This window comes from Capricornis sumatraensis, chromosome 18 (assembly GCF_032405125.1).
Source record: "Capricornis sumatraensis isolate serow.1 chromosome 18, serow.2, whole genome shotgun sequence".
NCBI classification, from domain to species: Eukaryota; Metazoa; Chordata; class Mammalia; order Artiodactyla; family Bovidae; genus Capricornis; species Capricornis sumatraensis.
The window spans coordinates 77,293,624-77,308,027 of NC_091086.1; the positions used below are offsets into that span (position 1 = coordinate 77,293,624).

At 65.5% G+C, this 14,404-nt stretch overlaps 1 protein-coding gene across 2 annotated transcripts; it reads left to right on the plus strand.

Annotated features, from left to right (window-relative positions):
• Positions 1-458: 458 nt before the first annotated feature.
• Positions 459-12,871, plus strand: CLPTM1L (CLPTM1 like). Of its 2 annotated transcripts, none has more exons than XM_068990451.1 (17): positions 459-659; positions 985-1,085; positions 2,041-2,230; positions 3,432-3,580; positions 4,781-4,859; positions 5,669-5,786; positions 5,976-6,070; positions 6,534-6,618; positions 7,501-7,604; positions 8,398-8,463; positions 9,267-9,317; positions 9,989-10,071; positions 10,551-10,585; positions 11,031-11,086; positions 11,166-11,210; positions 11,866-11,981; positions 12,381-12,871. In XM_068990451.1, the coding sequence occupies exons 1-17, from the start codon at positions 498-500 to the stop codon at positions 12,463-12,465; spliced, it is 1,620 nt and encodes a 539-aa protein (XP_068846552.1). In that variant the 5' UTR covers positions 459-497; the 3' UTR covers positions 12,466-12,871. The 2 variants fall into 2 exon arrangements, with proteins under 2 accessions (XP_068846552.1, XP_068846553.1); XM_068990452.1 differs by having other exon boundaries at positions 3,435-3,580.
• The last annotated feature ends 1,533 nt before the right edge of the window (positions 12,872-14,404 follow it).

Consider the following 14,404-nt stretch of genomic DNA (forward strand, 5'->3'; position numbering starts at 1 on the left):
ACGCCGCTCGGCGCCAGCCCCGGGCCAGGTCTCTCGCCCGCTCCTCGGGAGGAGGCGGCGCACAGCCCGGCCCCCGCCCCGCGGCCGCCCCTCTCCGCGAGACACCCCTCGACCCGCCGGAACCGCGAGGCACGCCGGGAGGGCGGCGCGAAGGGTGACGTCACACCGCGCCCCCGACGCAGGCGCGTGCGCGAGGCCGGTGGGACTACGCTTCCCAGGGGGCCACGCGGCGCGCCCACTTCCGGCGGCCGGTGCGAGGCCCGGAAGCGGCGCGGCGGCGAACCCAGCGGCTCCAGGGCGGCGGCGGCGGCGGCGGCGGTGGCGAGCATGCGGGACAGCCGGCGGCCCGCGGCGCGCGGCGCGTTCGTTCCCCGGCGGTGGCGGCGGCGCGCGGCGGCTCTCGCGTGAGCGGCGGCGGCCGGAGCGTCCGGCAGGGCGCCCGACGGGCGGAGTGCCCGCGTCTGAGAGGCGGCCCGGCCGGGCCCGGCGGCGGCGCCATGTGGAGCGGCCGGAGCTCCTTCACCAGCCTGGTCGTGGGCGTGTTCGTGGTGTACGTGGTGCACACCTGCTGGGTCATGTACGGCATCGTCTACACCCGCCCGTGCTCCGGCCACGGCCGCTGCATCCAGCCCTACCTGGCGCAGAGGCCCAAGCTGCAGGTGAGCGCGGGCCCCCAGCCCGACCTCCGCCCTCGGGCGGGCGGGCCGAGCCGGGCGCCAGACTCCCCGCCGCGAGCCCCGACGACCCTCGGCCCGCAGCTGGCCCCTGTACCCCGCCCCGTCCGGCGGCCAGCCTCAGTCTTCAGCAGGCGTCCCTCCGCGGCAGGCCTGCCCCTCACAGCCATCGTGTCACCGCCGAGTTCTGTCCCCTGAGGAACGGCAGGCACCTTCCCTGCAGCGGCCGCTCAGGTCTTCCTCTGTCGGCGCCCTGCGCTTTCTGCCAGGGCCCTCGCAGGCTTGATTTTCTTGACGGTCCTTTTTCCAGCTCAGTGTGTATACCACCACGCGCTCTAACCTGGGCGCTGAGAACAACGTGGATCTGGTCTTGAACGTGGAGGACTTTGACGTGGAGTCCAAATTTGAAAGGTACGGATGTGGGCAAGGTGACAGGGAGGCCCCGTGAACACTGAGATTGTTGAAGAGTCAGTGTGTGTGAGAGAGAGTCAGTGTGAGAGAAGTGTGCCTCCGAGAAGTGGCGTTACCGGCCCTCTCGTGCACGGCAGGGCGTTTCAGCTGCAAACATCTGTGAAACGCAGGCAGCAAACTTCGTTTCACTTGAAAGCGACAGCTGAGCAGTGTGTCGCTTCGGAAGTAGCTTACCCAACTTCTAACAGCTGTGGGTTGCAGCTTGGCCCTGGGGAGTTTCCAGAGGGGTGGGGATGGTGCAGACGACATGGAGAACAGAGCTTACACGGTTCCGACAGCAAACCTGGTGTTTTCCCAACAGAAGTGGTTCAGTTCTGTTATGTAGAAGGGAAAAGAGAAGGATGGAGGGAAGATTTTAGCAGAAAATCAAAATTAAGTGAAGTGTATCTTTATAGAAAAGAGCAAGCAGTGTAGATATGGAAGTGTGCAGTGTAACTTTTTAAAGCTGCATGTTACCGATGGTCCTAGTTTTTTAAGTTTCAAGAAACTTGATTTTAGGAGCGACGCGCTCGTCGCGAGTCCTCCTCTCCTGTCTTTGTTGTCTGGGAGGCGGCAAGACGAGTACTGGGGTGCGTGACGTCGTGCAGGGCCCGAGTCCCGTGGGAGAGCTGCTGTGGGTACGGGGTGGGTCGCGCGTGCCGGGGGTCGCCCCGCAACCTCAGCCTCGGGAATGCAGGCTTTGCGGCAGCCGCCCATGCTTTCAGGGTACGTTGCGTAAACGTACATTTAGGAGTTCAGTAACATCTAGGCGGGTGGGTTTTACTCTTAGTACTTCTCAGCCGACAGTAATCGGTTTGGGTTCAAAACGGCATTTTCTATAGACGCACGTGCATGGCCTCTGCTTCCACAGAACAAAACACGCACGGCCTCATTGTCTTCGTCTGTGTCGTTTCAGGACAGTCAACGTCTCTGTTCCCAAGAAGACTAGGAACAACGGCACGCTGTACGCCTACGTCTTCCTCCACCACGCCGGCACCCTGCCCTGGAACGACGGGAAGCAGGTGCACCTGGTGAGCCCACTAACCACCTACATGGTCCCCAAGCCAGAGGAGGTCAGCCTGCTCACCGGGGGACCCGCAGCGCAGGTGAGCGGTGCCGGCGGAAGGAGGCCTGCTGGCCCCTTGCAGGCCACACGTGTCTGCACGTGCGGTCACCTATGTTGAGTTAGTGACGTGCAGTCTGCGTGTTCGGTGACTTTATTTACCTGGACTCCTGCTCGGGTCACGGGGCCTCTGAGCCCTGGGAGTGTGTGTGCAGGGCGGAGAGTCGGTGCGGGGCGGAGGGTCGGTGCAGGGTGGCCCGCCTCAGCTACGGTCAGCCTTGGAGCTGGCAATGCTGTGCTGGGGCACGAAGGGCAGCGCCGGGGTGTTGATTCTAAGGATGTGACCTAAGTTAGGAGAAAGGCAGGAGTACAGAGTGTGTCTCGTACACCTAGAAAACCACACGCGCAGGGAAGGCTGGTGGGCACGCACTTGGCCGTGACTGTGGCGGGGACGGAACAGAGGTAGCCTGGTGTTCGGGGCCATGTGCCCTGGAAGGAGAGTCCTTCACGGCCAGGGGTGGCAGCTCGCCGGGAGGTGTCCGCACCGTCTTCTCTGTGTCCCTGGCAAGGCCCCCTGTTCCTTCCCTTGCAGACTGCCTCAGGGCCTTCCTCGGAGGCCTGTGGAGAGCGGAGGGCGGCTCTGGATCGGGCGGGTGCTGAGTCAGTGTCAGCTCTCGCTGCTTCTGGGAAGACGGTTCTGGTGGCACCACTGGAGCTGAACGGGAGCTGGAGAACAGGGATAAATAGAGCGGCACTGTGCGCGGGGCTGCTCAGGCCTACCGTTAAGGCGTCCCCACCGGGAAGGGCTTGTTCTGAATTTAGTGGGTTTAGGCGTGCTGCCCAGGCGCGGACACGCCCCCTTCCAGAAGGCTGGGCAGAGCTGCTCTGGAAGCGTCTCGCTGCAGGCTCCTTGCAGGCTGCAGGGCCCTCATCTCCAGAGTGCCCGCGCCTCCTGTGACTGTTCGGGCCCCGGCCTTCCTGGGACCCCCACTCGGGCTGCAGGCCCGGGATAGAAGTGCGTGAGACCCAGGATCACGTGCTCTGGAACAGCAGGCCTTCGGCTTCTGCTGTGAGCAGGCTGTGGGGAGTGAGGGTCTGGGCGAGGGCCGGGGTCCCCCTCGGGCCTGCTCGGGGCTGCACTCTCTGCTCACAGGCTCCCAGGTGAGGGTTCCGCCCCCCGCCCCCCAGACCCGCTGGGCCCGCCCCTCCTGGCCTTTCCCTGCTGAGTCAGCGCTCATGTTCAGCAGCAGGTCGAGGCCGAGAAGAAGCCGGCGAGTGCCCTGGATGAGCCCGTCTCTCACTGGAGGCCCAGACTGGCCCTGAGCGTGATGGTGGACGACTTCGTCTTTGACGGAGCCTCCCTGCCTGCAGACGTGCAGCGCTACATGAGAACGTAGGTGCCACTGAGGCCCCGGGCAGGCCCGCCGCGGGTCCCGCGCCCAGCCTGACGTGCACAGCCCGCTGCGGGTCCCGCGCCCAGGGAGTCGCGCGCAGCCCGCTGCGGGTCCCGCGCCCAGCCTGACGTGCACAGCCCACTGCGGGTCCCGTGCCCAGGGAGTCGCGCGCAGCCCGCTGCGGGTCCCGCGCCCAGCCTGATGTGCACAGCCCACTGTGGGTCCTGTGCTCAGCTTGAGCATCACTCGTGCACCCCCTGAGCCGACAGCAGAGGGGGGATCCTGTGGCTGGGGGAGCCCCTGGGATCATGGTCGGCCACAGTCCAGGAGCAGATGGGCTGCGCCTGCACCCCTGAGCCCTCTGCACTGGGGAGCCGGGGGCTGCCTGGAGTGCCCCCGGCCGTCCTGCCTCGCTGATCAGACCTGCCACCATGACCGGGAGGGAAGAAGGGAACAGCAGGTGTTTGTCTCAGGGACAGTGGGGAACCTGATTCGGCCGAGTCACCCTGCACCCTCGAAGGTCTCCCGTCTGCATCCCGTGACCTTGCACTCCACTCCCTCAGCTTAAATATTGATCGTTAGGTCATCCTCTTAACTGTCACTTGCCATCGGAAGGATAACCATTGAAACCGGCTTAGGTCACCCTGCATCTCTGCGCTGCAGGGAGCCCCCTGTCGCCCGGTCCAGCCCCAGGTCGACACGTGGCTCCCGGAAACAGGCTGAGAACCGTTGCCCCCCATACTCTCAGCGGCTCCTCTGGGGTGGTCACGACGCCTCGCCTTTGGTAAAGTTCTCATTTTTAAACGCTGGGTGTGTTCGTAGTTGAGAGTGTGTGGGCCACTGGGCGTGAGGCCCCTGCCTGCCCCCTCCCAAGCCTGTGGCTCTCACGTCTCGCTGCACCCCGGACCCCCGTGTGGGCGCACGCACAGCCCCTCATTCTTCTCTGCGTCCTGAATGGCGTCCCACTGAGCGCCCGGTGCCCAGCCTCACCACGTTCTCCAGTGGCAGCTCTGAGGGGGAGCATGGCGCACGGGCCCCTCCACTCCCCTTGGGAACGCGAGTCCTGGGCCTGCCAGCGACCAGAAGCCGCTGGAGTCGTGGCTGGGGGAGCGGTCTGTGAGGTAGACCCAGCGTCCTGGGGCTTCGGTCCTCCTGGATGCAGGAGTCCCCCGGTGACCTGGAGACGGCTCTGCCCCCAGGATCCAACTGGGGAAGACGGTGCAGTACCTGCCCATCCTGTTCATCGACCAGCTGAGCAACCGCGTCAAGGACCTCATGGTGAGTCGGCTGCCGCCCCCAACCCCAGCACAGCGCGCACACCGCCGGCGGCGGGTCCCACCCGTGACAAGCACAGAGCCCTGGGAGGGCTGCTTATCCCTCAAGTGGCTGTGGCTGTGGCTCCGTGGGAGCCCGGGTTTCTGGTGTGGCGGTATCTGGAGCAGAGCCTGCCTCCTCCAGGCTGGCACCCGGTCACCTGCACCCCCAGGGTGGGCTGGGCTGGCAGCAGCACTAACAGCTGACACCTGGGGCTGCTAACCGCTGGGGGCACCATGCTGGATGCCTCGCAGCACCCTAACAGTCGTGTCTCCAACCTGCAGGGACTCAGGTAGGTCAGGGAGGTGACCTGTCTGCGGAGGCCTGCTGCTTAGCGTCTGCTGGGCAGAGCTCAGCTGTGCGGAGTCAGGTGTTACGGGACACCTCCCCTCCACACACAGTCACACGTCAATTCCAAGTATCCTCGAGGGCCCCATTGAGGGGCCACGCCTCCCTGCAGCCCCTGCTGCCCCCATGAGTGTGGCCGCCCCCCCCCGTGTTCTCCTCAGGGCAGCCTTGGCATCTGGTCCCTGGGCAGGGGCGCAGGCTCCGTGGGCCTCTGCTCGACTCAGCTGCCCACGTGGGTCCCCGCGCCTGCCCAGAAGGCGCCGGGGCTGTAGTCAGGAGAGACCACAGGGTTGGAGTGATGGACAGGAGCTTGGGGAGTGAGGGCTGCCTGCAGGAGGCTCCTGCAGGCCTCCCGAGGAGGGTGTGGTGCCGGGCCCATGGGGCCAGTCTGGCGCGGGGCCAGACCACCGCCGCTCCCCCACCAGGTCATCAACCGCTCCAGCACCGAGCTGCCACTCACCGTGTCCTACGACAAGATCTCGCTGGGGCGGCTGCGCTTCTGGATCCACATGCAGGACGCCGTCTACTCGCTGCAGCAGTTCGGTGAGGCCGCCGGGGGCGCCCCGGGAGCGGGGAGTCGGGGAGCCCAGAACTCGGCGCCTGTCCGCCTGTGAGGCCGTCCCCCTTGGGCCCTGTGGGGTCCGAGGAGTTCCTCTGCAGATGAGGTGACCCCTCGGGGCCCTGTAGTGCAGGTCCACGTCGCGCCTCACTCAGGGCCTCGGTCCCCTGCAGGGTTCTCAGAGAAAGACGCTGACGAAGTGAAGGGGATCTTTGTCGACACCAACTTGTATTTCTTGGCGCTGACCTTCTTTGTGGCTGCGTTCCACGTGAGTGCTGCTGGTTTTCCAGTGCAGCCTCCCCTCTCCCTGCCCCCCAGGAGAGGGGTCTACACTCAGGCTCGACCAGCTGTAGGGCTCGGTTTCGTCCGTCTGGAGCCGTTTTGAAAACAAATCAAAATCAATGAGATTAGCAAAATAGGTGTTTCCTTGTTTGAGGTCTGGCGATTCCAAGAGTTACGGTAGGGTCCTGCGGGGGGGTCCCTGGTAGACGCAGCGGCTGGCGACTGCCGGGAAAGCCCACCTGGGGCTGTGCTCGGGGCAGAGGGCTGGGGAGAGGCCCGGCTCCTGGCTGTAACAGCGGGTCCCCAGGCCGGGGGACCGGCCGCCAGGGAAGCGGGAGCTTGTCAGGGCCGCGCCGTGGCTGAGGTCTCCCTGAGCGGACAGTGTCTCTGATCAAGCCCGTGCTCACCCACACGGCGTGGGGGCTCATCGCTGTCCTGTCGTCTTCCAGCTGCTTTTTGATTTCCTGGCGTTTAAAAACGACATCAGCTTCTGGAAGAAGAAGAAGAGCATGATGGGCATGTCCACGAAAGCAGGTAGCGGTCCGGGACTTGCACGTGTCCTCCGAGCTGCCCCCTCAGGGCCACGCGGGCGGGCCACAAGCTTACTCTGACGCCCACAGGGGTCTTTGCCCGGGACCCCCGCAGCTCTTGCTTGGGACGGGTTTTTAGGTCCCCGAGGGAGCAGCCTGGGAGGGTGAGGGCAGCCTCCTGGCCGTGGCGAGCACCCCGTGCGCCTGGGGCAGGGGGCGCGGGGGCCGGTTCTCGACGCTTGTTCGCGTGGGCTCCTGGTCCCGCAGGCCGCCAGGAGGAGGCCCAGCAGGAGGCGGCTCTTGAGCTCCCGTGGAGTCACTCTGAGGGAGGGGCCTGGGGTGCTCGGGTGGCCCCTCGTCTCAGGGTCTTCTGTCCTCCATCTCTGGCTTCCCTGCGGGGAGGGCCGCACTGAGCCCCCGGCCTTCTGCTGGCCTTTGCCGCGGTGGCGTGAGCAGGGTCTGTAGGGCCTGGGGCCCGCGTTGTCGGCGGGCAGTGCCCTGCAGGGGGCATCCCCACAGCCGTGGTGGCTCCTGAGCCTTCGCTGGGAAGACAGGCACGGGCTCCGGCGCAGGGTCCCCGTCGGGAGCTGTGTTCCCCGCATCCCGTCCATGCGTCGTGTCAGTGAGTGTGGCTCACACACATCCTGGCTGAGGCAGCTTTCTGTTGGGTCCCAGCCCTTCACGGTCGTTGCACGGTGTGCACTTTCCACGGCTCCCTTTCCGTGGACAGAGGAGAAACGCCCTTGAAGGTGCTGGTGTTGGGGCCGAGTGCCTGTGTGCACGTTTGTGCCTGTTGGGCGTGTGCACGCGTGTGCCCCTGTGGGTGTGCATGTGGGTGCCGCCGGCTGGCCCCGCCCCACGCTCAGCCGCGCCCGCCCGCCCCCAGTGCTCTGGCGCGGCTTCAGCACCGTGGTCATCTTCCTGTTCCTGCTGGACGAGCAGACGAGCCTCCTGGTGCTGCTGCCCGCGGGCATCGGAGCCGCCATCGAGGTGAGTGGCCCGCCTGGGCGCTGGTCTGCGTGCTGCCTCGAAGCCCCTGGGGCCCAGGTGCTCAGCGCGGGTCGGGACCGGCATCTGCCTGGGGACTGGCCGGCCTGGCTAGGGCGAGGGCACCGCTGCCCGGCTCCTCCAGCGGAGCTCCACGCAGCCCCGTGTGTCTCCACCCCTCGTCCTCTCCGCCTGCGGGACGTGGTGACTCGGTGGGTGGACCCTGTGGCTGCCGCTGAACTCGTGCCGTGTGGAGCAGGATGTGTAATGGGCGGCGTGGGGGTGGTGGGTCGGGACACCCGCTCTCTGCAATCCAGGCCCCTTGGGCCTCTGGCACCACCCTCACCAGGACCCTCAGCGTGGGTTTGTCCAGGCCTTTGCCTGTGGGCACCCCTCGGGGAGTGCTGGCCGGGCCCTCCCGCAGCCACAAGTCTTGTGGAGACCGACTTCACTGTTGTGCTGACCCCACCTCGGGGGCGGCCACCGGGAGACACCCAGCCGTGGCAGGACACGGGACTCTGGGCTGCCTGCGGGGCTGGAAGAAGGTGCCGGGGCGAGTCTGGAGGTGATGGGGCTGGCCAGGCACAGGTGGATTAGGTGGGGACTGGGTCCCCAAGGGTGGACAGGCTGGGTCTGCACTGGAGACGGGCATTGGTCAGGGGCCCACCAAGTGGTCAGGCTGAGCTGGGGTGCAGCGGGGCATGAGCGGCCCGTGTCCTGATCGGTCACCGTCCCAGGAGCAGGCCGTGGCTCCTTCTGGGTCCTGGAACCTCAGGTGTGGGTTTTCCCTTCTCAGCTGTGGAAAGTGAAAAAGGCCTTGAAGATGAGCGTCACCTGGAGAGGCCTGCGGCCCACGTTTCAGGTAGGGCCCCACCCCCTCCCCCGCCATGTCCTCTCAGGGACCCATCACCATCCCGTTGCAGCCCGCCCTTGGTGCAGGCTGACCACTGCGCGCGTTCCTTGGCTGCGTCCCCGCAGCGTACAGTCCTGAGGGCAGGTAACCATCTTGTGGTCAGCTTTAGGCCCGCGGGGAGACGCAGGGGTGTCTTGGTGTGGGCGGGGCAGCTCTGCCCTCAAGCCCCCTGGCCTCTGACTCCCCTGGGGTCCCCCATCCCCAGCCGTAGAAGCAGCAACCCCCTACCCCACGACCAGGCAGGATGCCAGTTAGCCCATCTCAAGTGGAGCCTCCCTTGGGGGTGGGGTCCCGCCCTGACCACACCTTGAGGGGCTCTCCAGTGTCAAGCTTCCTGGGGCGGCAGCGGGAGGTTACGGCCAGGCGGCTGCTCTGCTTTGTGTGGTGGGCCTCACGTGAAGACCCGGGGACAGTGAGGGTCCAGGTGTGCAGTCCAGGGCGGGTCACACGGCGGTGGGGTGCAGCCTGTCGTGGTCCACGTCACCCCGGTGCGTCTGCCCTGGCTGAGGCGGAGCAGGGCGTTTGCTGAGAGCCTAGCAGGACTGGGGCAGGAAGCGGCCGTGCTGCGTGACGTCCAGGTCGATGGGCCTGCTGTGGCCCCGCGTCCCGGGCAGTGCGTTCACGGCTGCCATGCCTGGCCGGGGGCTCCTCCCGCTCAGCCTGCAGCCTGGTCCCCTCTTGGGCACAGCCAGGCTGAGCCCAGGCGCCAGCCTGGCCCCCGGGGTGACGTGCTTGTGTGGACTCCTTTGCAGTTTGGCGCTTGCAGCGAGTCTGAGCGGAGGACAGAGGAGTACGACGCCCAGGTGAGCGGCGGTGCGGGCTGCTCGCCCGCAGGCGCGGGCCTGGCTGTGGCCGCCCGGGAGGAGGCCCGTCCTGGGTGTGGGACCTGCCCGCCTTAGCCACGACCCTGGGAAGCTGCCTGCTTCTGACCCGGGAGGGGCGCTGGGGGCTCCCGGGTCCCAGTCCTGTGGGCGCCTGCGCCACGTCCTCTCCTGTTGGGAGGCGTCTTCCTCCCCGTGGGTACCCGTGGGGCTGTGAGCCGGGCCTGTTCCGCGACGCGGGGTTCCCCCTCCCGCACGGTTTTCGGGTTGGTTCACACGTCCCTTCTGCAGGGATTTTGTGTTCTGGTTTCACGGGCGTCGGCCACATCCCAGTCTTCGTCGGGTTTTGGTAAAGCCTGGATTGCCTTAATGGGCAGGTGGCCCCAACAGGGAGCCTGGAGCCTTTCTTCAGAGTCCTTTGCTGGACGTCTGGTCCCCTGTCTGCCCCCGGTTAGGCTGTGAGTCTGGCTGTCAGGGGCCGGTGTGGATCCGCCACACGCTTGTGGTGGACGTCCTGTGGGCAGATGCTCACCAGCCTGTATGCTCCACGCAGCCCCGCTCCGCTGCCCTGGACGTCCCGCCGCGGCGCCCTCTGGCCTGTGGGTCTAGGCGGCTGGGAGGGCGGGCCGTGACCGGGCGCCTTCTGTCCCCAGGCCATGAAGTACTTGTCTTATCTCCTCTATCCACTCTGCGTCGGGGGCGCCGTCTACTCGCTGCTCAACATCAAATACAAGAGGTGAGGGCGCCCCGTCGACAGCCGTGGGTCCAGCGCAGCTTCGCCCTCGGCCGGGGTCCTGGCTGCCCGTTGCTGGCCCCGCGCGGCCATCTGGTCCTGGCGGGCTGGGGAGTGCTCGTGGGAGCAGACTCGTTGCTGGCCACACAGCCCGCGTCCAGAGAGGCCGGGGCCCCTGCACTGTCCCGGCCGCACCCTCCCAGCACGGGCGACCCCCGACAGCAGCGGCGCTCAGGCCGGGCTCAGGGCCGCCCGCGGGCTCCGTGGTTCCGTCCCACTGGAGGTCGTCGCAGGCAGCATGTCAGTGCCCGGTCTCCGCCGTCTCCTCGGTGGGGGCTCTGGGGAGCCCGCCGTCCATGCAGGTGGCCCGGGCTAGCCTGCCGAGAGCAGCCCCTGCCGCGGCCCCAGCACCGGAGGGGCCGGGGGGGCTCGGTCACGACAGAGGCCGAGCGGCGCCCCCAACACCTGCCCTTGCTTTCCAGCTGGTATTCCTGGCTGATCAACAGCTTCGTCAATGGTGAGCCTCCCGTCTCCGTGGCGGCATCTGTGGCGGGCCGCATCGCGTGGCTGCTGCCTAGCCTGGTGCAGTGAGAGGTGTCGTCCAGCCCTGCCTGCCGTGCCCCTCACTGGCCTGTGGGATTGGCTGTGGGCGTCATGTTCTTATAGGGTAGTTGGTGCAGGCAGCAAACGCTGCTGCCGTGGGCACCGCAGCCCCCGGCCCTGTGTCCCGGGGCAGCACGGCCCGCTCGGCTTGTCCAGACCGTGAGCGGCCGCTCGCAGGCCGCTGGACCTGGCTCAGCGCGTTCGCTGGGTGTGGGAGGGGCCTGTCTCGGTCCCGGGCGGGAGGCGGTGGGTGACAGCAGGCAGAGCTCCCAGGCGGGCGTCCAGAGTCGGCAGCCCCGATGCCCGGGGTGGGGGCGGGCAGCATCCCGCCCCGTGCCTCCACGCCCGTGTCTCCCCAGGGGTCTACGCGTTCGGCTTCCTGTTCATGCTGCCCCAGCTCTTTGTGAACTACAAGGTAAGAGGCGTACCCTCACCTGTGGGCCCCGCGCCCCTGGGCCGCCACGCCCTGACGCACCCCGTCTCCTTGTCCCCAGATGAAGTCAGTGGCCCACCTGCCCTGGAAGGCCTTCACCTACAAGGTCAGTGCGTCGCCTGCACGAGGCCCTTGGGGACTGTCCCTCGTGGCCGGGTCGTGTCGGCTGTGCTCCTGTGCAGGGGCGGTGGGGGTCGGGGGGAGGGGTTCTCCCTCAAGCACAGAGCCCCGCGGTGGCCCTGGAAGCCCGGGGTCCCTGCCCCAGCCCCACAGTCTCCCGAGTGACAGCCACACTGCTTCCTGCCACCACGCATCCTACAGCGGGTGGATGCTCCTGACCCCCTGGCTGGCGCCGGGTGCTGGGTCCCTGTCCACCAGACGGCAGCTCCGGTGGTCCCAGGCCCACGCTGCCAAGGGCTGTCTGGGCATGTCGTGGCCCGGGCACGTGCAGAGGCTGACACCACATGACCCTCCAGTGGCCGTGAACTAGAGCATGCCGGGTCGGGGTGGGGACAGTCAGAGCTGCCTTCCGCTTTGGACCTGCGCGGGGATTCCCTGCGGGCAGCTCCGTGACCCTGGGCTCCCGGCAGCGCTTCTCCGTCCTGTTTCCGGGGGGGCGGGACGCCCGACCGTGGGGTCTGTGCCAGCGTCACCCTGGGCCCAGGACCCCTGCTGCTGCCCGCTGTGGTGGCTCTCGAGTCATGGTGGCGAGTGCCCGCGTGCCCGGGCGGCTCTGGTCTCACGGCCCCGCCCACCCGCAGGCCTTCAACACCTTCATCGACGACGTGTTTGCCTTTATCATCACCATGCCCACCTCCCACCGGCTGGCCTGCTTCAGGGACGATGTGGTGTTTCTCGTGTACCTCTACCAGCGGTGGTGAGTGTGGCCCCAGTCCCGCTCCCGGGGGGAGGCGTTGGCAGGTGGGCCCTCGGGGCCCGGCGCCCCGTGCAGGAGCACTGCTGTCTGTCTGACCGCCCCGTGAGCACGTCGCTCCCCTGCTCAGCAGAGCGTGAGGCTGGCCATGGCCCTGCTCTGAGCGCATGTCAGGAGCCCGGGCTCTGGCCCCCGCCTCGGCGTGGGTGCAGCTGTCGGTGGCGGCCTCGGGAGCAGAGGTCTGGCCTGACCATTCCAAGAACGTCAGGAGGGCACAAGGCAAACCCACGCCGGTCTCTCCCACAGGGCCTGACCCTCCGAGTCCTGGCTGCCCTGCTCCCAGGACACGCGTGTTCCCCCTTGCACGCCAGCCAGCCTGACGCCCACATGGTCTCGTTGCAGGCTTTATCCCGTGGATAAGAGTAGAGTGAACGAGTTTGGGGAGTCCTACGAGGAGACCCCCCAGCGGAAACCCCACACAGACTGAGCCGGGCAGGGCGCCGCTGCAGAGGGCTGGTGGCTCGGGTGGGCCTCCCGCCGCCACAGCCTCTACGTTGCCAAACCCCCGAGTGTCCCTCATGGCCTCGGGTGCCTCCATGCTGTGTCCGCGGTGCCGATGGCGCTGACGCTGCCGCTGGCACGGACGTCCACCTGGTCACTGGGTCCGGGAGCGTCTGGTGCCCATGGGTGCTGGGCCGCTCCTGTGGGGTCCTCACCCCGGATACCATCTCCTGGGGTCTGTGGGCGCTCCTCACGGGGATTTCACATGCCTCCTTGAATCCATTCCGTATAGACTCTGGGATCAAATGGCTTTTTCCTTTTCGTTTAAATTTGACTATTTTACAGCTTAATGTATGTATGTTTCTATTTTAAAATAAATTTCTCTGGCTGTACACTCTTCGTGGCCTGACATCATGTAGGTTTCAGATAGTGGCGTTTATCCCATTCCCAGAAATGAACACATGATGGGGTTTGTGTACGTGTTTGTCAACAGGAGATTTCAGGAATCTCGGACCACAAGTCTTGTTACGCGTCTGCGTCTGGTTTTGAAGCTGAGTCATCGCCGTGTCCTGGGGGCCAGTAGATGAGTTTTGTTAGAGAAACACCCTCACAGAGGGCTCTCCCTCACAGAGGGAGAAGCAGGGCGGGGAGGTGTCTGCAGCCAGGGAAGATGAGGGTGAGAGCTGGTGGTGGCGCGGTCAGTCGTGTTCCCTGAGACTCATTCTTGGAGCCTGTTGGCATGGTGTGGGCACACGAGCACGTCAGCATCTCAGCCCCTGAGGCTGGCTCTGAGCCCAGACCTCATTAGTGGGATCTCCTTGGCGATGTCTACACTGGCAGGCTGTGGCCTCCAGTGGTGTCTCCAGGAGGGCATCCAGGGCCCCTCCGTGGCCAGAACATGGGGCCAGGTGTGGCCTGGCGTCGAGGCAGTTCTCAGGGTCAGATCTGTGTGTCCCTTCCCAAGTCCTCGAGGCCAGACGGAACCACACCCAGGAGTCAGCTGCAGCAGGTGCCCCTGTTAGGGGAGAGAAGCTGCTGACTTAGAAGGCTTCCCCACCCCTGAAAGTGTATCAGTACATTGCAACGTGAAGGGCTTCACAGACACGCAGAAGCAGGAGGAACTCCTCCCAGCAAACCTGCTCTTTGAGAAGCCTCACAGGGAGGCCTTCCAGCAGGGGAGGGGGCAGCGGGAGCGTCTGATCTGGGGAAGCCCCGGAGGCAGCAGCCACGCGGTGAGTCTCGACTCACTTGCTCATTTACGGTATCTAAAAAAAACCCCACTTGCAGCTAAAGTAATAGTGGGGTTCTGCGGGGTTCCACAGAGCCAGGCAGAGCCACACACTGGGTGTGAAGACACGATGGAAGCCAGGGGAACTGCCATGGGTTACAGACGAGACCTCCGCAGTTCATCAGCCAATGGGGGAAACAAGCACTCGGCGCAAGAGCAAATGGGGCAATGTGGGGAGAGAGTGAGAGCTGATGGGGCAAGTCGACACACAGCTCAGCCCCGCACGGTAACGATCACACGGAATGCCCATGATTCAGACACCCCGCCGCAAGGCAGAGGTCACCAGGCCAAAGGAAAAGCGGGCCCCAGGGACACAGGTTGAAACCAAACACAGACATCCACCACGTTAACATCAGGAAAGTATATTTCAGAGAAGCATCCATAACGTTACCAAGAAATAAAGTGGTGTTATAAAAATGAAGGTATTAAAAAGACATAATAGCTTCTTATTGGGCACATGAACATGTTGAAAGGTTGAACATATTGAAAATGAAAGTCACTCAGTTGTGTCCAACTCTGCAACCACATGGACTACTGAGTCTGTGGAATTTTCTAGGCCAGAACACTGGTAGTGGGTAGCTATTCCCTTCTCCAGGGGAATCTTCCCAGCCCAGGGATCGAATCTGGGTCTCCCGCG